Source organism: Epinephelus lanceolatus, chromosome 22 (genome assembly GCF_041903045.1).
Source record: "Epinephelus lanceolatus isolate andai-2023 chromosome 22, ASM4190304v1, whole genome shotgun sequence".
In the NCBI taxonomy this organism is placed as follows: Eukaryota; Metazoa; Chordata; class Actinopteri; order Perciformes; family Serranidae; genus Epinephelus; species Epinephelus lanceolatus.
In genome coordinates, this window is record NC_135755.1 from 35,524,880 (window position 1) to 35,545,304 (window position 20,425).

The window sequence follows — 20,425 nt, forward strand, 5'->3', positions numbered from 1 at the left end:
ACATCTCCCTGCTAATTCTGTATAATATATACAATAAAAATGCATTATTTTGTCTAAAATGGAGTAACTGAAAGGACAGTATGACTGACAATTAAAACTTTTAATTTTTGTACATTAAGCTGGGAATTATGTAGTTGGGTCGATTTCCAATTTTGCCAGTCTGGCCTTGTTTGGGAAGTGGAAGAGTGGTGCAGATTGTGTTTGTTTAAGTTACTGTGTTTTTTGGGGTGATGACAAAAGGCAGAGTTTGTCGCTGAGAAAACCAAACTGTGTCAATACGGTAACACTTTGGAATCGAAGCAGTTCTGGTCTGGTGCACAAGCTTTGATTTTATGCAAACAAGCTGAACCAGCAGTTGTCATTATGACATGTTCTGGCAAATTAAAAAGGAGCCTACATCACCAACCTGTGCTGACAGCGTCAAGATGCTAAATCTAACTTGTATTGCATTAGTAATAAGTAATATAATCACATGATTATTATGTTTGTTTATAAATGGATTAACAGAGTTGCTACTGTCAAACAATCTTTGTGTAATCTACTGCTGAGCGCCGGTTTCATATAGTGTAACCCTCCCGTTAATGTGTAACACCCTCCTTGGTTAGGGTTAGGGCTTAAGGTTTGGTAGGGTGAAACTCACATAGAATGGGGAAAGAGTCTTCAACTCAACACCGGCAACATAATAATAAGCTGAAATGAGGGAATTATCTGCACAATAGCTTCATATTTTACTACAAAAAAATAAACAAAAATAAGGTGACAGCTGACTGGAGGGAGATCCCCAGGGAATGAAAAGTTTCTGGTAAATGACCATTGCTAATAACAAACTAGGCTACTTGCTGTTGTATGTCATTTCCAGTAAATATATACACCATATAAACCTGATCTTCAGTGCACAGTTGATAGGTACCTACTTTGTTTACATGATGTAACAGAAGTGCATATTTATTGGTTCAACGTGTACTGAGAGCTCCGATGTTCATGATGCAATACAATAGTCAGACGCTCGCTCAATATTAGAACACAGTGTCATTCTACTCAGGAGCTGCTATTGAGTGCAACACCTAGTGGTAAAATTCAGCATACTGGTTCGGTCCGATGTTTGGCTTAACGTCAAACCAGTATGAACATTTTTACACTGGCCTAACCCACGAAATTTGACATTTCCAGTTACCACTTTTGTTTTGATAATTAAATGCAGTCACAACTTTGGAAACAGGTAAAAAAAAAATCATGTTTACTGTGCAGCAGACAGAATACTGCTGTAGTCAAATTGCTAAAAGAATCTCTGAGGATTCTGGTGAAATGTTTCGAAATGGCCACAAGGTTTTATTTTTAAAGAAAGTGGTGCTTAGCTCAGTGACTCACTGTAACAGTACTGCATTAGAGTGTACCTTTATGTTGAGAAATTTTTAGCATGTGCACCAAGGACAACTTGAAAATCGTAACTCTTAAAAGTATTAATATGAGCAGGAAGTAAAACAGGCTTCTGAGTGTCTATAAATTAACAGCAAAGCAGAACGTACCTGCCAACACTTTTTGAGTGTTTCTCCTCATAAAAACGTGTGATCCTTTCACTTTCTGTTGAGATTAAACATATAACGCTCCTTCAACCTGTTACTGCTGCCATGAAAGCATCCCAGGCGCTCAGAGGTCAAGGATCAAGTTCACAAGAACTACACCAACTAAAAGCAAAGACAGTTTTTAAGAAAACAAGCAAACAACCAAAAAGTGGAAGTGCAAAGGAGGAGCTTTTTGTTTTCTCATGTGTAACCACACTTGGCTCAGTTTTCAGGTCATTAGTCCATCTGTTCAGAGACCAAAGGTACCGTATTCAGGAGCTAGACTCACCTCAATCTTCCTTTGTCTCGTATCAAGGTCTGGTTCCTCCTCACTAAGCGGCTTCCATCCCAGTCTCTCTCCACTGCCCTCCCCCCAGCCTCTCCCCTAACTGGCCTCTCTGCTGTCCTGGATGAGTCTTGTCTTAAAAGAGAGCCACCTGCTGCTACCATCAGGCCCTGGCTCTGCTGCCCAGTTTGGGCTTGGGCCGCAGCCCGTGGGAACTGTTTAGCATCCAGCACATCTTTGTACTGGATCTCAGGCCTGATCATCCTGAGACAGGCCGTCCTGGTGGCGTTATCCAGCCCCAGCTGGAGCTCGTAGCCAAGAATCTTCACCAATCCACTCTGATATGGGCGGATGTTTTTGTCCCGGATCCGGTGCGCCTCCACAGGCTTCCCGCCGTCCCTGAGACAAACCCGGGCCAGATCTTCCCGTCGTGTCCTGAGAAGAGCTACTTCCTGCTCCATCTGGGTATGTCCGAACCTGTCAATTTCCCCCCAAAAGGTCCGGTTGAAGGCTTTATATAAGTGCCAGTCTAGGGCATTCCACTCCCGCAGCTTCTCCCGCTGCTCCTCTGTTACATTGGTCAGTGTCTTGGCTTGTGAACGTCCCGCTCTACCACCAACACCAGCTACCGCTGCTGCTTTACCCATCCAGCTCCCACTCATCCCCCCAACGCTACTGGGCTTCTGCTGCCGAGCATTGAGGCTGAATGAGACAACGGCATCCAGTGGCCAGCAGAGGGCGTGTCTCAGCAGAATCATGGACTGGTCAAAGTACTCTGACACCAGAATCAGGTTGAAGGTTCGGCGGATCATGGCCTCAGCACGCTGAACCAGGGCCTCAGAGAAATTAGCATTGTGGTCCATGCCAAAGTCGAACCACAACAGGTTGCGAGCGTAGTGGTTATTGCGGAGACGAGGATCATAGTATTTCTTGGGGTCATCAGCAAAGTCGCCTAAGCTTTTGGCTTTCCGAAAGGCAGGCGCAACTTCCTTATAATAGGCAAAGGAGGACTCGGCCAGAGCGACCGGGTCCCTGATGATAGAGAAATAGAACGTGTCTGCAGGCATCACCTTCTCCACCTAAGAAACAGAAAAGGAGAACTTGTAGTTACAAGAAGGTGCTATTAATGTGCTGCAATTCAACTACAACTGTGGTACATTATATTTTACTTTGTTCTTCTGAGTAACAGACACCTTGTGCAGAACCAGTTGTCTTCTTCTGGAAAAGGATTACCAGCAAAGAAAAAAGAAAAAACTCTTAAGGTGCTTAAAGACAGTGAGAAATGTCCATTGTCGCCTCCACGGTTTTACACAGAAACACGTCAGCAGCCATCCCACTGAGAGGGAGGGCAGCTGCTGCTCTCACAAACTGCCATTTGCCATGAAGTGATCAGCAAAACTGCAATGAGGGAGCAGATTTTACAGGTATCTGTGTTCATTGAATCATAAGCGACTCCTCTTCACCAGCAGACAGCAAACATAAAAATAAAGAGAGCAACATCACATTCAAAACTTGCTGTATTAATTGTGTTACCTTTATGCCCCACTTCATCTGTTTTCAGCTACTTCATGATCTTTAGCTACATGATGAAATAATAGCAGGTGGACAGTAGCAGCTTTTGGTGTACAGTATGTACAGGCTGGCAGTAGGATTAGGGGTAGCCAGGAGTCACTCATTCAAACTACAGAACATTAGCAGTGCTTAAGCAGCTAATAAAGAAGACTAACACTTATTGAATGGATACTACAATTCGGAGAGACAATTACAGAATGTAAATACATTTTTGGTAACTGGCGCAAAAAAGCAAACAATATATGGTTTCATAATATAAAATTGTACAAAAATGTTACAATCCCTGTGCTTGATGATGTCCAATCCCATTTCTTATTTCAGTCAGGGCCGTTTTAGTCAAAGACAACTTTATTTACATTTGCAGTATTATACTTGGCAGTATGTCTCTGTTCTGGAGCCTTTCTGCCTTCCCCACGCCTAAATGGAAAGCCTAAGGCAGGAAGAGCAGCAGTAAAGGCCCCCCGGGAACAGAACAGAGTAAGCATCAATGACAAACAGAAATGACACTGATAAGTCAGACACAGCATGGTCGTGGAGGCAGGTTGCAAAGCCCCTTGCAGAGGAAGCAGCAACATTAGGCAGACCAGAGCAGTTTAAATAGGGCGCCCTGAATGAGATTTGCCAGTTGGTTGCATAGAAAGGAATCATGTGATATCAGCTGATTCCCTTCATCAATCAGCTGACCCATCAGTTGACTGGGCTGCTTGAGATCAGCTAATGTAGCTGGGATATGAGCTGAGCTTGACATTGTGTCCTGCCTGAACTAACGCTATGCCCAATTTTTCGACTGCCATTTTTCTCCTTGTAAGACATTTGACATTTATCTGATGGAGATCGAAAAACATGGACGCTCCTGATTCGTTCACAACTTAAGTTTTACACTATCAATTGATCAAAGAAGTCATCAAACAAAAGAGGACACCGCTTCATTACCAGGTTACTGGTGGAGCTCTGTGGGCTAACGTTAGCAAGCTGTGCTCCTACCCTGCCAGTCTGCACTGCTATTAGAGAAGTGGTAAGTGCAGCAACTTGGCTGCTGGACTTGAATTGAATTGAATTAAGGGTGTCAAATGCCATCACAATGCAACATGGAAATATGTCAAAATGCAGAACTGTCATGTACAAAGCAGCAAAAACAATATAACATTAGCTAGCAAGCTAGTTAGTTAGCCATAGCCACCAATACACCTGCATATAACACTGTATGTCACTTTTTTTTTAACAGCTTGCACTCCTAACATTAAGTTTATACAATACAGTAACATTAAAGTTTTGAGTACATCAGACACAAAATAATAAATGTGTCACATGACTGTTGTCTGAAAGAAATTTATGTCAATTTAACTGAACTTTTTTTGTTTTTTGAGCATTTAATTCTATGTCAGATGAACATAAAAACATTGAGTACACATGTTATGTCAGCTGCTAGAATAAGGCTAAGAGATCAATTCTGAACCAGGGAGTGCTCTTTATTTTACCTCAGCACAACTTTATGTTGGATACTCTAATATCCACACAGGTGGGAGCTCACCAACTGTGCTGTGCACAACTTAACTCATGGTGCAGAACCATTATGAAATACACAAACATTAGTCACTGTGTAATTGTTAATTGGTGACTCTAAATTGCCTGTAGGTGTGAATGTGTGTGTGAATGGTTGTCTGTCTCTATATGTTGGTCCTGCGATAGTCTGGTGACCTGTCCAGGGTGTACCCCGCCTCTCACCCAATGTCAGCTGGGATAGGCTCCAGCCCCCTTGCGATCCCCAACAGGATAAGTGGTTACGGAAAATTCATGAATGAATGAACTGTGTAATGGGTAACGTGAGTGATATAGGACACATTTAAACAGTTTTATTCAGCTTATGGCCTTATACAAATTGTCTCAGGGCATGCTGGGAAAATTCACCTTTAGCCCCAGCACACCACAATATGTTAAGTGCACAATGATTAGGTACTTATTAGGTGACTTATTAGGTTAAATCGGTTTGATAAATTTTAGCCAAATTAATGTAACGAAATTAACGTTTCTGGCTTTCTTTTGTTGTTTGTGCAGCCACCTTGCCGAAGATTTCTCATAACACCCTGTTTGGGATGTGCCTCTGAAAAAACCTCCATTTGAAGGGCCATGTAGCCCCAACAGTTCACCCTACAACTCTATTCCAACAAGAATTGGGACACCCTTCCCTAAGATGTGAACGCCCAAAACAGAGGGGTATGGGCTTAGTGGTAGGGACAAGGGGTGTACTGGGATTGAGTCCAAGTGGTAAAGATCCTGCCCTGCTCTAAAACCATCCATTTCAGTACATTCTTGACCAGATATTTTATGTTGAACTGAGCCTCCACAGGTATTATTAACGGGGAAGTCTGATCACATTTTGCTCATACTGTAGGACCATGAGTAAAAGTTGAGTTTGACCATACACGGATAAAAGCTTAACCCAATAATTTTTACAACACAGATACATGTGGATTGAAGCTTCGGGTAAAAAATATAACGTATGTCATTTGTAATTTCAACTGAAAATCTAAAAACCAATGAAAATGAATATGCAGTGTATCCAACAATTCATACCACTTTTATTTTACAATGTGTCCACATCACGACAGAACATTCCATCATCTCCTATGTCATTCCACATTCCCCTCTCCTCTTACCTCAGGCCTATGAAATCTCATGTGATTGCCCATGATGTGAAACTCCACGACTCTGGGACCTCGGTAACCTTTGACCCTGTGGGCATTGAAGGGCAGTGGGTAGCCCAGCTGGTAGCCCAGTGGCAGGGCGAAGCGAAGGTCGCGCTCCTCCCCAAAGCGATACAGCATGTTGAGCACGGTGCTGCTGGCTGTCTTGTGGGTCTTGAGGAACATGACATGGGTGTGGGGCTGGCAGGAGCCCAGAGAGGGGCCCTGAGCATCAGGGGACGAGAAGATGGAGCGACTAGCTGGCTGGACACTGCTGGAGGACAGGTAAAGGGAAGCGAGCATTTTAGGTTGAGATCACATCTCAAAGTGTGTGTACTCAAAATTCTACAATTTAATGCTGCACTAATCATCAGTGGAGAGACACCATTAAATACTGTTGAACACAGCTAAAGAGACAGATATTTCTATTGGTGGACATCAAAACAGATTTCATCAGGTGGACACAAACGGAACTTTAAGTGAGTAACAAAGCCGCTGAGTGTCTGCTGGATGTGTAAATAGACAACTGTTGCTAATACGCAAAACATCACAACTCAAAGGGTAAGTTTAGTATTTTCCAACCTTGACCCTATTTTCTAGTGCTGCACGATTAATCTAATCACAATCACGATGTCAGGCTGTGCAATTACATAACCGCATAAAAGACTGCAATTTGCAATCTAATGTAAATAAATGTTAACGTGTGTGCCTGTGAACGTGACTACCTCTGCTGTAATGTGTGGAGTGTGTTGACATTACACCCACAACCTATCCTGGTGTGTGCAGCACGTATGGTCAGTTGACCACTTGGCGTGCAGCTGTGACCAACATGGACGTGAAGAAGAGCATGAGCACGACCTGCGTTGGTGGCAAAAAAACCCAACGTCTATTATATGGCGATACTTTGGATTCAGGTATGCCGACATTGAACAGAAAGACGTGCTGTGTAAAACTTGCAAAGTTAAAGTCGCCACATCCCGCGGCAACACAACCAATCTTTATCAACACTTAAGACAGCACAGAGAAAAGAAAGAAGAATGCATGCGAGAGAAAGCGAGAGCGAGTGAGAGCCTCATGAAACAACAACAAAGCACAATTACGCATACATTTGTAAGGGTCACGCCCATCGCACCCCCTGGCGTGAATTTGCTTCTAATCGCATCTTTACATTGTCTATATATGTAATTCATTTGTGCAAATTGTTTTATTTGTGCCCAGTGTGAACACAACATAACAATAAGAAATGTTCTGATGTTAGAAGTAAATGCTTTAACCAACAACAACAGTTTTAACAACTCCATAATTCCTAACACTGACACTTGAAACTTCTGAGCAATGTTGTCATCTTTGTGCATTGGAAACGCCTTTTGGGATGTATGAGGGGAAGGTTGCAGGTTGGGGCATGGTAAAGCCTGACCGGTAAGTGCATGATACAATTCTAAAAGGGCATGTTCTCTCATTCTTTACTAGCCAAATTTAAGGAAAAAAATAAATAATATAAATATTGGCAACACACTCAAAAATCCAGCAGGCTGGGTCAGTTAGAGGGCAGCATACTTTTAAAAGCTGGTTGTTATGCCCTGACTACACGACAGAAATGCTCTCAGTAGTCAGAGGGACTGTAACCTGAACCTCCCTCGGGGCCCTTGGACTCAGATGTTTGAAGATAGCATGAAGGAGTTAAATGAAAAGCATTTAAGAGGCCTGCTGCTCCACAAGGAGAAAGAGGTCAAAGTCAAATCAAAGACTATTTGAGGGTTAATAATTAACTTAAGTATTATGGTCTTGGTAAGTCAGTATTCATACCAAAAATCATGCAGCTGTTCAGATCTAACTATGGGAATAATCTTTTACCATCTGAATAAACTTCTTTAATGTATCCATACATGTAATCTTAGCTGTTAAAAAAGGTTAACAAATTTCAGCAGTATGTAATAGACAGATTGACCATTATCAGTCATAGCACTGAGCAATCATCTCCTTATCTCTGTAGTGCACCCTTTTAGGCATTTAAAAGACGATTGAAAATACAAATAAATGAAACATATGGTTTAGAAAAGAAACAACACAGCTTGTTTAAACTTGCCAGATAAATATTTCATACCTCATGCTGCTAAGATCTCATTTTACAAGATTTATGCATTGTTTTAATGTTCAGAATTGTACAGCAGAGTCCTCTTCTCAGCCAACACAGGCTGCTTACAAATCTAAGCTCAGTCTCTGTGGATTTTAGGGTGTTAAATGAACTCAGATTCAACAAGCATGAAACCCAATAACACCGTGGCTCATCCCTAGTGCTTTAGATGGGATCACTGTGATTACCACTGAAAGCTGAAGAGTACGATGTGCAGAAAGCAAGGAAGAGAAGAAGGCTTTGTTCACATGTGTATTAACTTTATCAGCCTCACAGTTTAAGTGTTGTTAATGTGTAAACTAAGTGGTGTATCTCACTGTCAATGAGCATATCAACAGTCCTGTTTCTAAACCACAAATGGATGTAACCCCTTCCTGTGTGTTGTCAGGACAATCTAAGCATCATGTGCACATAATCCTTAGTTGTGTATAATTATTAGGGACCTCGGCCAAAGGCTAAACAGATCCTCTGAATAACTTTGTCATTACTCAAACGGTTTGGATTTTATGCCCTCTTAAACGTGACGTGACCCAAAACCTCCTGACAGTCTTCGCACCACCTAGACACACTAACATGACCACTGCGGCACGTAGGTATGTTGTAGAACGATAAAACCAAAACTGGCTTGTTCCTCTCTTTGAGACCTACAAATCACGTGCTGACACCCCTGACCTAAACCCAACAGGAAGTAAGCTAGTGCCTCTGAAAATAACATGAACAAATGTGGAGAAATTGTCTTTGTCTTTAACTGTCTACGTGAGCTGGAGGCCGAAAGGGTGGGAGTCTGAGGTCCCACCCAACGCTGCTTGCAGCTTTAATTAACATAATAGTCAGCTAACATAACATTAGCCTATTACACAATTATTTTTGTGCATTTCCTCTAGGCCTGCAATATATATATTATTTTTCAGGTTGTTCTACCTGGGTACCCAAATTCGTACATATCCAATGTAATCATGAGCCAGTTACTTGCGCATAAGCCACGTATTTTGGAATGCCCCAATCACGTGACTAATGCGCTGTTGGAAGTAAAGAAAGGAAGCGGTCCTGAGCGGTCTTGTAAGGAGGCAGGTTGGCAAACGTGGACTTTCCCCCAGGACATTCACTTGGAGAATCGTGTTTGGAATCGTGTGAACTGAGATGAACTTTGAGTCATTTTAAGGTCTATCCTCACCATGTTTCTTTTTCTAAACCTAACCACTGTAACTTCAGTGGCCTAAACCTAACCTCCGTAACTCTACATTAATTACATAACTGTACATTAAGGATGTAACGTGATTCAAGGAGTGCTAATTCGAAGGATATCATACTAACTGTTTTGTGTGCATTTTCGTAGGATATAATATGAACTGTTCTATTATGATACATTGCTTTTTTTGCAGCACTGGGATGATAATAATATTATTCATAACAGCAATATTAATAAACTTTGTTTATATAGCACCTTTCAGAATTGCAGCACAAGTGCTCTACAATAAGGGCATTATAAGCACTGAGTGCTTCAGGATGTTAACTTGTGTGATAACCACAGTGTGAAAGACTGATATATTGCCCTTTGAGTATAATAACATTCAGAACCAGAAGTAAGGGACTTGAGTCATATGACCTGACTCAAGATTTTTAACTTGAGGACTTAAGACTTGCATGACAAACACTGACAAAACACTCAACCTGACTTTGACTTGAGACTTGACTTGGAATTAGGTACACATTAGGTACCATTAGGCAGGTAGAAAGCGACAGCAAACGTTAGCTAGAAAGCTAATGTTTGACCAGTTCACCAGAATTTCATATGACTTGACTTGTGACTTGCTTGACCTAAAGCAGGGATTAAACCTGACTCACTTGATTCCCACAACAGTAACTTGGGACTTGCTTGTGACTTGATGGTTAAGACTTGAGACTTACTTGTGACTTGCATATGTGACTAACTCCAACCTCTGGTAACAATGTATTGAATTACATTCTGTCTGTAGGTGCCATCTTGTTTGATATGCACTATGCTGTTGACTCTCTGGCCAACCAGACAGAGCCCATGACAGTAGGCATCATCTAATTGGTCAAATTGGTTTATTAGACTAGTGCTGCTTTACTACTCTGCATGGTTAACATATTCGATATTCAACAATTTTATCCCATATCAAATTCCCATATTGTGCAACTCGCAGATACCTGCAATCCTAATAAACCCAGAAAAATGTAACTAACGTTTAGTTCATTTTCAAGGACCACTTAAGGATAGCTGACTACAGCAACTTCATAAGCCAAAAACCATGGCAACAGCAAGTGTGTCCCAGATGTGTGCATTGCTTTTTTGTGTACTCTGGAAACAGTTTCATTTGCCGTGTGAGCTTCTTGCAGTGTGTCTTGAGTGTGTCTCAAATTGCATTCACTGTTGAATTCACAGAGAAGACAAAGTTTGGTTTTAAAAAATGCAGACCACAATTATCTGCAGACTACGCAGGCCAATACAGTGAGTGAGGATTTGCTTCTTTCCTCTGTTTTACATGATTGTAAAATGAATGTCTTTGGGGTTATGGACTTACTGTTTGGTTGGACAAACAAGGCATTTGTAGATGTCACCTTTGATTAAGTTATTGATTGACTAACCAAGGAAAAATGATTTAAAAAAAATTGACGATGAAAAAAATGGTTGCTGCAGCTCCGGTAAAAAAAAAAAAGGCAGTGTAGTGTGGTTAGGAATATGACAGACTTTTTTAATTTCATAAACATAATCCAACTGTGAAGCTGATATTGCTCTAAGCCCGACTGCCAACACAATGACTCCTTTGTATGTTGGGTAAAGAACTGTCATGTGATTAAGTCTATCAGTGCATTTAGCTCCTGTATTGTTTTCCTCAGTTCCTCAATGTTGTTCGTGTGGTTACCACTGTCACATGGTGAGCAGACAGCGGCGAGATAAAAAAACAGTCAAATCATGCTAATTTGGCAATAGCTGTCCACATACGCAGGAGGAGCCTTTAAAAACATGTTAAAGAGCAGTTAATGCCTGAAATGCACAACAAAATTTATTGTACAAACATACACTCCTTTCAATGGCACACAGTTATTACACAAACTGTACTGTTTAAAATGCTGGTGTGACCTGGTTGTAAGATCAACAATTGTAATGCAAAGACAGAACTGAAACTATAGTTAAAGTTGAAATAAAAAACAACTACATTTACATGCACAAAAAAATTCATTTTTTTTCTCTTATTCCAAAAAGGACAACATTCTTACTGAGCTGTTTACATGTCTAATAAAAAATGAATATTCCACTAATACTCCCATTTACTTGCTAGCTTGGCGCTGCCAGACCCGATCGCAAAATACGAATGGGTCTGGACACGGAGTGTACATTTCCTCTATTCCAGAGGGGCGGTATCAACAGCTGTCACTCAAAGTGCCCCTTCACACAACTGGAAAGACGGAAAACCAATCAGAGTAAATGAAATGTGTGACGTAGGCTAGCACAACGCCACTGTAAACAGACCAGCAAGGTGCAGCGGAGATGAGCTGTGATGATGTCTGGGAAAGAGTGTTGCCGTCTTTGCGGATTTCCTCCTCACTGTGGACTCCGAGTTGCATGGCTGTGATTCCCAGCTTGGTCACTTCCCTGACCTGCTCCTCCATGAGAGCAACTAGCAGAGAAACAACAACAGCCACTGGGTTTTCACTGAGTCCCATCTTTTTCCCAGTCAATGGAGCCAGTTGGTAAATTAAACTTTTACCAAACCCTGTAGGAAGGACGGCAAACACATCCTTTTTTTTCAATAAAAGCTTTTCAGTGCAGCCGTTTGTTCTGCTTTTAAAGAAAATATACATTCCAGTTTCTTTCAACACATTTACCACTGCAGTTTCAAAATCAACACAACACACAACAGTTTGTGACTCGCAGGGTGGAGTATTGACTTGTTGATCCGAACAGAGTTGATTGGATCAGATCGATGGATGAGAGGGGCAAGTGAAGTGAATGTAAACTTTTAGACCCAGCAGAATGAACAGTTACGTTTCACTTTCAATAGCCCTGTTTCCATCAAGCAGTCTGGTATGGTTCAGTTCAGTTCCATACGCATTTTTTCGTATTGGTACCATCCAATTGGATGGTATATTGGATGGTACCAACAGAACCGTTCCTTCCCGTCCCCATTTTTGGCCACCCCTCTGTTTGGGTACCTAGCACACAGATCTGGAGTTAGTTAGAAACACTGCAGTCCATTGAATGGCCCACAGAGGGTGGTCACTCTTGCTCAGGACTGAGATGTGGCTGGTTTAGAAGCTTATGTAACCACTGTTTATACCGTTTTTCATACATTAGTAAACAATAACTATAAAATGAAAGGATATTTTGCAGCCTCTAGCAGCAGCTGTAGACTGAACAAAAAAATAATTCACTTGATCAACTGCCAGCAAATTTTCAGGTGGAACGTTTACTTGTAATGTTACTTAATTCATGAGCTGTCGACGTGAATCTATCTGCACACCTTAAAGAGGCAACAGATAGCATCTTTTCCTAAATATATCATTATGAAAATAATGTGGGTTGCACAGGGTAGTGGCGACAGTAAAATCAGACTATCAGCGTTTACATAGGTTACTTAGTGGCTTTGCAATAAACTTCTGCCACTGGTGCCGAAATTTCACGGAAAAAATTTGCTTTACGGCAGGAAATGCGTCATGTATTGCAAAATTGGTTGGTCAGCCAATTAGGGACTGGAGCTGGTCCTTATGAGGAGTTGGGCATGAGATAGTTGAGTCACGAGCACAATGGCAGGCAGACAAAGTTTGGAGACAAGTGAAAAACAGCCCAGCAAAAGAGAACTTTGCCTCCTCTGTGTGAGGAGGCAAAGAAGAGCAAAAAGGAGAGTGATAAAAGAAGAGGAAAAACAAGAGTAAACCTCAGTCAGGCGTTCAAGAGATGGAGGGAGCTCCGTGACCAAAGAGGGTTGGAAAAACCGATGTTCAGCTAGCTTTCTCTCTAATGGATCAGTAGGTAACACGGCTAAATGTTAGCTAGACGAGAGAGGACTGTACTGTACTGGCTGCTAGTTCATTCCTAGCTGGCCAGCATCACAAATCGCCGCAACCAGGGACCGGGTAGCGAGTGTTGGTCAGCTGACATCCTCGTTGCCATTCTACGGCAGCCCTCGGACAGTGATACCCCCCTCCCTTCCTTCTCTTCTCTTCTCACAGAGGCAGCTATCGACGGACATCGCCCAGCTAAGTGACGCTCAGCTAAGTGACGCCCAGCTAAGTGAACACTGAACTTTGTTTCCCATTCAATTTGAGCTCCAACCGGCCGCATCGTTTCCATACGGTACCGGTTATTCTAGAAGCGGGACTGTTTACATGTGCATATTGGTACTGTGCATTCTGAAATAATTATTTGCATTACTATTTGTTTTTTTCTTCAGATCCATCCATCCACACATTCATCCATCTTCTAACCGCTTCATCCTCTTGAGGGTCACGGGGGGGGGGGGGGGGCTGGAGCCTATCCCAGCTGACATTGGGCGAGAGGCAGGGTACACCCTGGACAGGTCGCCAGACTATCGCAGGGCTGACACATAGAGACAGACAACCATTTTAGATTTATCAATTAACCTAATCTTTGGACTGTGGGAGGAAGCTGGAGTGCCCGGAGAGAACCCACGCTGACACGGGGAGAACATGCAAACTCCGCACAGAACAGCTCCCACACCCGGGATCAAACCGGTAACCCTCTTGCTGTGAGGTGACAGTGCTAACCACCACACCACCGTGCTGCCCCTTTTTTCTTCAGATAAATCTGATAATTGTTGCTTGGTCTCTTTACTCATTTATTTAGTACAGTGTACATAGAGGTATACTGGTGGATTTACAGCCTACATTTTATTGATTATCTCTGATCCCCACGGTCAATTTGGTCATTGCGACAGTGCAACGCAATACCACAGACGCTAGGTGGCGCCAAGCTAAAAAAAACCTGAATCCTATCTGTTGGTGTAGTTGGTGAGTAAATGAAATTCAGTACCTCTTGTTGAAGATGACCCCCAACAGCTGGCCAGCAAAGGCAATGGCAACGAAGAGCAGCAGCGCCTTCCACATCCAAACTGGACCCACCCGACCACAAACCAGCCACCGCAACATCCTGGGAGGAGGGGAGGTGATGTATGTATGTATGTATGTATGTATGGATGGATGTATGGATGGATGGATGGATGGATGGAAGGAAGGATGGTGGGGGGAGGACGGAGGGCAGTATGGACAAGGGGCAACGGTATGGAGGATAAAGAAAGAGGGAGGGAAATGAGAGAAGCAAAGTGAAATGAGAGATGGAGGGACAAAAGGATGGATGGATGGATGGATGGATGGATGGATGGATGATGTTATGAGGGGGAGGAGGGGGACAATGGGGAGATGATGTCATAAAAAGAGAGGAGATGAAGAGATGGGCAGAGTGTGGGGAAGAGAAGGGTGGAGAGGCAAAAAGAGGGATAGAGAGAGGAAGAGATCTGGATGAGTCATAAAGCAAACATGACTAAGGCATCATCATCATCATCATCATCATCATCATCATCACAGGGAGGAAAGCAGCCTGAAACATCCAGAGACAACAGGACCTGCTGCTTTTTCCTGATCAAAACCTGTCTGGTCAATATATCTGCTGACAGTAACAATGATTTGTTCCTTGTCGTGTATTTTTTGACAGGGATAAACAAGAACTTTTACCACGCCATAATAAGTAACTGCTATTCCTCTGATACGTTGGGGTCGCTCCGGGCATGAGCTTCTTTAATGCATGGCAGCATAGTGGCAAAGGGAGAAAATAACTGTCCAATCAGAGCGAGTATGTAAATGCTGAAGGCAAACATGCCTGCTGGCCTCAGGCTGGAGAGATATGGGAAAGAAACTGCATGCGTGTGAACAGGGAGTTAGGTCATTGTTGCCAGTGTAGACACAAGCAGCAGATAAAACTATAATGTTTAATGTCAAAGCCTGGAGACAAGGAGAGAGTTTAAACAAAGAAATTCAAATTCAGTGAACAACTCCATTACTGTACTCAGCAGAGCAGAACTGGATGTGTGATTGGGTGACCACATTTGGACATTTGCACACCACAATGTAAATTTACTGTCCATGTAAAAGCAGTCATTAGAGAGGGTCTGTTCTGTCACGCTCCAGACTTGTTACATAATGAAAAGACCTACTGGTTAAACATACATGGATGTGGTTGAAATGACCAACCCCATCTCAGTCAACCAGCTTTTTGTTGCTCACTAACAACCTATTACTTCCCAGCTTGTAAATGGGTTTCAGTGACCTTTTATTAGAGATGTATTGGCCAAACATTGGTATTCACTTTTTGTTGACTGCCATCAGCCAGTCAGCAATTGAATATTGATGATGATTCACTGATCAACGTATCCTAATAGGACGGTTTATATGATGTCCTACGAATTAGCCATGAATGACATTACATCCATAACATACAGTTACGTAATTAACATAAAGTTATGGAGATTAGGTTTAGAGAAATAAATATGGTGAGGACGTACTTTAAAATAACTCGAAGTTCACAAGGTTCCAAACTAGGGATGCATGATATTGGATTTTTTGCAGATATCTGATATGCAGATATATGGGCCTTTTCAATGTATGTAATATTCATTCACTGTGCAAAATATGAAAAAGCATGTTGGTTGATTCTGATGGTTCATTTCAAAGCCAATATCAGCCAAAACTGATTAAGTGCCGATATTATCGTGCATCCCTTTTACAAACACTCATCTCCAGGGCAAAGCCCTGGGGGAAAGTGTTTTTGTGTCCCATCCTCAACCCCAACCTGAATCCTTAGTAGTCACGATACAATATTATTACGATTTTAAATATGTTGCGATATGCTGAGTATTGCGATAAAATATATTGCGATTTATTATCTTTTTTGAACTGTAAATTATGTCCCCAAAGGAAATCTATGTCAACCTCTATTTTATCTAATAACATAAAGTGTTCAGTTTGTTCATAAACTGTTCATAATTAACAACAACAACAAAAAACATCAGTATGGGCTTCTGGCAAAATTGATATTTTAAAACATTGGTATTGGTGTATCTCTACTTTTGGTAACAAATGAAACCACAACCTACACTTAGGGCCCAAGCTTATGTCTGCTAAACAAGTTTAAAACAGACAAATGGTTTGTGCAGCAAAAGTAACCCCCAGAAATGTATTCAATGTGCTCAAATCCGGGGCTTTCTGTGCTAAATATTTGATAATATTTGTTTCATAATCTATACTAGCCTACATAATAAATTGACAAAAAGAACAGTTACACAAATGACTAATCGTAATTACTTATTAATTGTGGTCTCAAACTATAACAGTACATTTTTCACAAATATTACTTAAATAACTAGTTGAATAAAGGGACAGTTCACCCAAAAATCATAAATCTCTATCTTTTCCTCTTACTTGTAGTGCAATTTATCAGTCTGGATAGTTTTACTGTGAGTTGCAGAGTGTTGGCGATATCGGCTATGAAGATGTCTGCCTTCTCTCCATTATAATGGAATTCGATGGCACTCAGCTTGTGGTGTTCAAATACATTTGAAAACTCAACAGCAATGTCTCTTTCCAGAAATCATGACCCGGTTACTCAAGATAATACACAGACCTTGTTGTGAGCAATTTGATGCAGGACCTATTTTCTTTCTACCAAACTACACCTACACATTGAATCACCGCACTGAAGGAAGTCTGCTGCTATCTCATTTAGCACCACTGAGCTAGCTAACATTACAGCTTAGCCGAGGAGGACACCATTGATGTTTACATCTCATGCTGTCATGAGCATGAGCCTCTCATCCATGAATAGATGCACACTTCCTCCTGCACGATGATACAGTTTGCAGGCATAGTTAAGTAGAAAGAAAATAGTTCCTACATGAAACTGCTCCTAACAAGGTGTGTGGATTATCTTGAGTCACCAGGTCATGATTTCTGGAAGGAGACATTGCTGTTGTTTTTCAAATGTAATTTTTTTTGCTGCTTTGGGCACCACAAGCCGAGTGCCACCTAGTTCCGTTATACTGAAGAGAAGGGGGACATCTCTGCGGCTGATATCTCCCACACTCTGCAACTCACGCCAGAACAACAGCTCTACGGGTAAAAGAGATAATGTGTACTTTTGATTATGGGGTGAACTGTTCTTTTAGTTGATCGACAAAACATCTAACACAACCAATTAATCCATAATATAAATTGTTTATTGCTGCCATAATTAGATTAAAGCTGTCGTTTTATAGGATATTGTGTCATAATATATAGTAAAGGTGTTATTCATGGTGCCATTAGCAAGCAAATAGGAAGGAAAACTTTTCTCTGGGCGTCTACAGGAGATACAAAGTGGTGTGTGATGGAGATGTTTCACAGCAGAAACCAACAGTATGAAGGACATTAATAGTCTTAGTCTTCACTGATGATAATCTCTAACAATACTCACAGTCACCAGACAATATTAAACACGTCATAAGCATATGGAGAGCAGAGGTAAGATGGTCCACAGTCTGAGCAGTAGATGGGTGGTACTGATACACAATATGAGCGGTGGTAGACACAGAGGAATCAGCAGTGGCCACCACCCCACAGTCTCCACCACAACACAAAGAAGCCTTTACATCACAGCTTGCCTTCCCACACACTCACACTCTCTCTCTCTCTCTCTCTCTCACACACACACACACACACACACACACACTGGAAAAGACAGGAACGGGTCTCGCAGATGGACTGAAAAATGTCCAGAGAAAGGCCTTTGAAGCAGCCCCTCCACCCACACCTTCTCCTCCTTCTCTGCAGGTCACAGCGCAGCGCCACCCTTTATTTCCCCACAATCAGTGCATCCCAGCTGCCGTGGATCCCTCTGTAAACCCCGGCCCCCTTCTCTCCCCCTAACCCCCACTCGGACGGCTCCTGCTAGCTAGCTAACGTTACCTGGCTCTCCGTCTGAAAAGCATAGCTGGAACCCCGGGCCGGTATCGGTGACGGTGTTATTGTGCAGCTGCAAAGAGCTCGGAGCATCTCGAAGGCTTCAGCTGCAGCTGATCCGCCGCCGGTACAGATCAGGCCATGGATCCGGAGAGGCCCCACAGAGCCCGGATCGCTCTTTAGGATGCTGCTGGTTGTTGTAGTCTGAGCCTTCACCTATTTCTGTTTCTGTGCACCGACAGCTCTAACGCTTATTCAGCTGACGGCCGACACACACATACACACATATACTCTGTGGGCAGAGTGCTTAAAGCTGAAGGAGGGAGGGAGAGGGATCGTGTGTGTGTGTGTGTGTGTTTGTGTGTGTAGTACTTCCGGTCGCTTGCAAAATAAACGCGTTCTTACAAACATGCAGTGGAACAACCCACAAATGGCTTACCAAAGACACAAGTCCTGTCCAAAAGAAACTGACCAGAAAACAAAACAAGGTCTTAAAGCGTTTTTTTTTTGTTTCAGTTAGGGACTGTTCCTTATTTATCAGTACGAAGGAGGATTAGATTAGGGCTGGCTGTCCATCCATCCATTTTCGTAACAGCTTATCGTCTTGAGGGTCGCGGGGGGGCTGGAGCCTATCCCAGCTGACATTGGTCAAGAGGCAGGGTACACCCTGGACAGGTCGTCAGACTATCACAGGGCTAACACATAGAGACAGATACTCACATTCACACCTACAGCCAATTTAGAGTCACCAATTCACCTGTGTGTCTTTGGACTTAGGGAGGAAGCTGGAGTAGGCTACCTGGAGAAAAGCCACGCTGACACGGGGAGTACATGCAAACTCCGCACAGAAGGGCTCCCTTCAGGAACCCTCTTGCTGTGAGGTGACTGTGCTAACCACTACACTACCGTGTCGCCTCGAAATAGGGCTGTGATGATAATAAAGTCATAATATTACGAGAATTAAGTAGTAAATCTATGAGAATGAAGTCATAATATTACAAGAATGTAAATCTAGCAGAGTAAGTCATGACATTACAAGAATAAAGTCGTAATATTACAAGAATAAAGTTGTAACATTACAAAAGTCATAATATTAATAGAATAATGTCATACATCTACAAGATAATAGTTGCAATATTATGAGAATAAAGACATAAATCTACGAGAATTAAGTCATAAATCTACAAGAATAAAGTAATGATATTACAAGAATAAAGTCATAATATTATGAGAACAAAGTCGTAAATCTAGGAGAATAAAGTCGTAATATTAATAAAGTGGTAAATCTATGAGAATTAAATCATAAATCTACGAGAATCAAATCGTAAATCTATGAGAATTAAATCGTATATCTATGAGAATAAGGTCATAATATTACAAGAACAAAGCACTCATCGCACATGATCTGGACTGTCAAAAATTTTAAAATCCAAAGATAATTTCTGTTTTACAGATTCTGGCTGTGATAAATGGTGTAATTTTGGTGATTTTTAAAGAAAACATGAAGGCATATTCCTTCAAAAATTGGTGGTAAAATCCATACAAAAAAAGAAAAAAAAAAAACATTCAAACATTTAAGGTTGTATGCCCCAGAGTCCTGCACCTGGTCGGGTGCCCCATTGTCACATTTGTCACCGACGTGGAGGATGAAACTTTGCAGCCCCAGGATGAGGTGGCAGCCTACATCAAGTTCATGGCCCCAAGGAGGATCCTTTGTTTCCTAACTTGGCAGTGATTGAACAGAATGTTTTCACCATCCCAGCATTGAGCACAGCCAGTGAAAGAGACTTTTCATCTGCTGGATTTGTAATGTTTGTGTTTAATCACGAGTGCGGGTCGCATTGCAGGACTTTTATAAAGGGGTGCAGCTTTGACTGGGACATAATGACGGGTAACAGGTTCTGGTACTGAGCTTTACGGGTATGGGCGGGTATGAGTTTTCAAAAATGGGCCTGTCCCTTAGTCCCGAGTACCCAGTGCCTTAGTAAATTCAGTGCCCCAGTCAAGCCCCTTCGCCACCGAAAAAAGAGAGAAATGCTGAAGCCTCATTTATATATTTATCTATTATTTTGTTGGCCTAAATATAGCCAGCAACAACAAAAACAACAACAGTGATAATAATAATGATAATAACAATAATAATAATTACTGTAATGATACTGGAATTAGCTTATTTAATAACCACCATGGGTATGTTTTTCATTTCTTAAAGTCT

The 20,425-nt window shown here is 41.9% G+C and overlaps 1 protein-coding gene across 2 annotated transcripts; it reads right to left on the minus strand.

Moving 5' to 3' along the window:
- Positions 1-225: 225 nt before the first annotated feature.
- gal3st4 (galactose-3-O-sulfotransferase 4) lies at positions 226-18,381 on the minus strand. Of its 2 annotated transcripts, none has more exons than XM_033610410.2 (4): positions 18,217-18,381; positions 14,255-14,371; positions 6,078-6,375; positions 226-2,927 (listed from the first exon to the last, which is right to left on the minus strand). In XM_033610410.2, the coding sequence occupies exons 1-4, from the start codon at positions 18,237-18,239 to the stop codon at positions 1,848-1,850; spliced, it is 1,518 nt and encodes a 505-aa protein (XP_033466301.1). In that variant the 5' UTR covers positions 18,240-18,381; the 3' UTR covers positions 226-1,847. The 2 variants fall into 2 exon arrangements, with proteins under 2 accessions (XP_033466301.1, XP_033466300.1); XM_033610409.2 differs by having other exon boundaries at positions 6,078-6,378.
- Between the last annotated feature and the right edge of the window lie 2,044 nt (positions 18,382-20,425).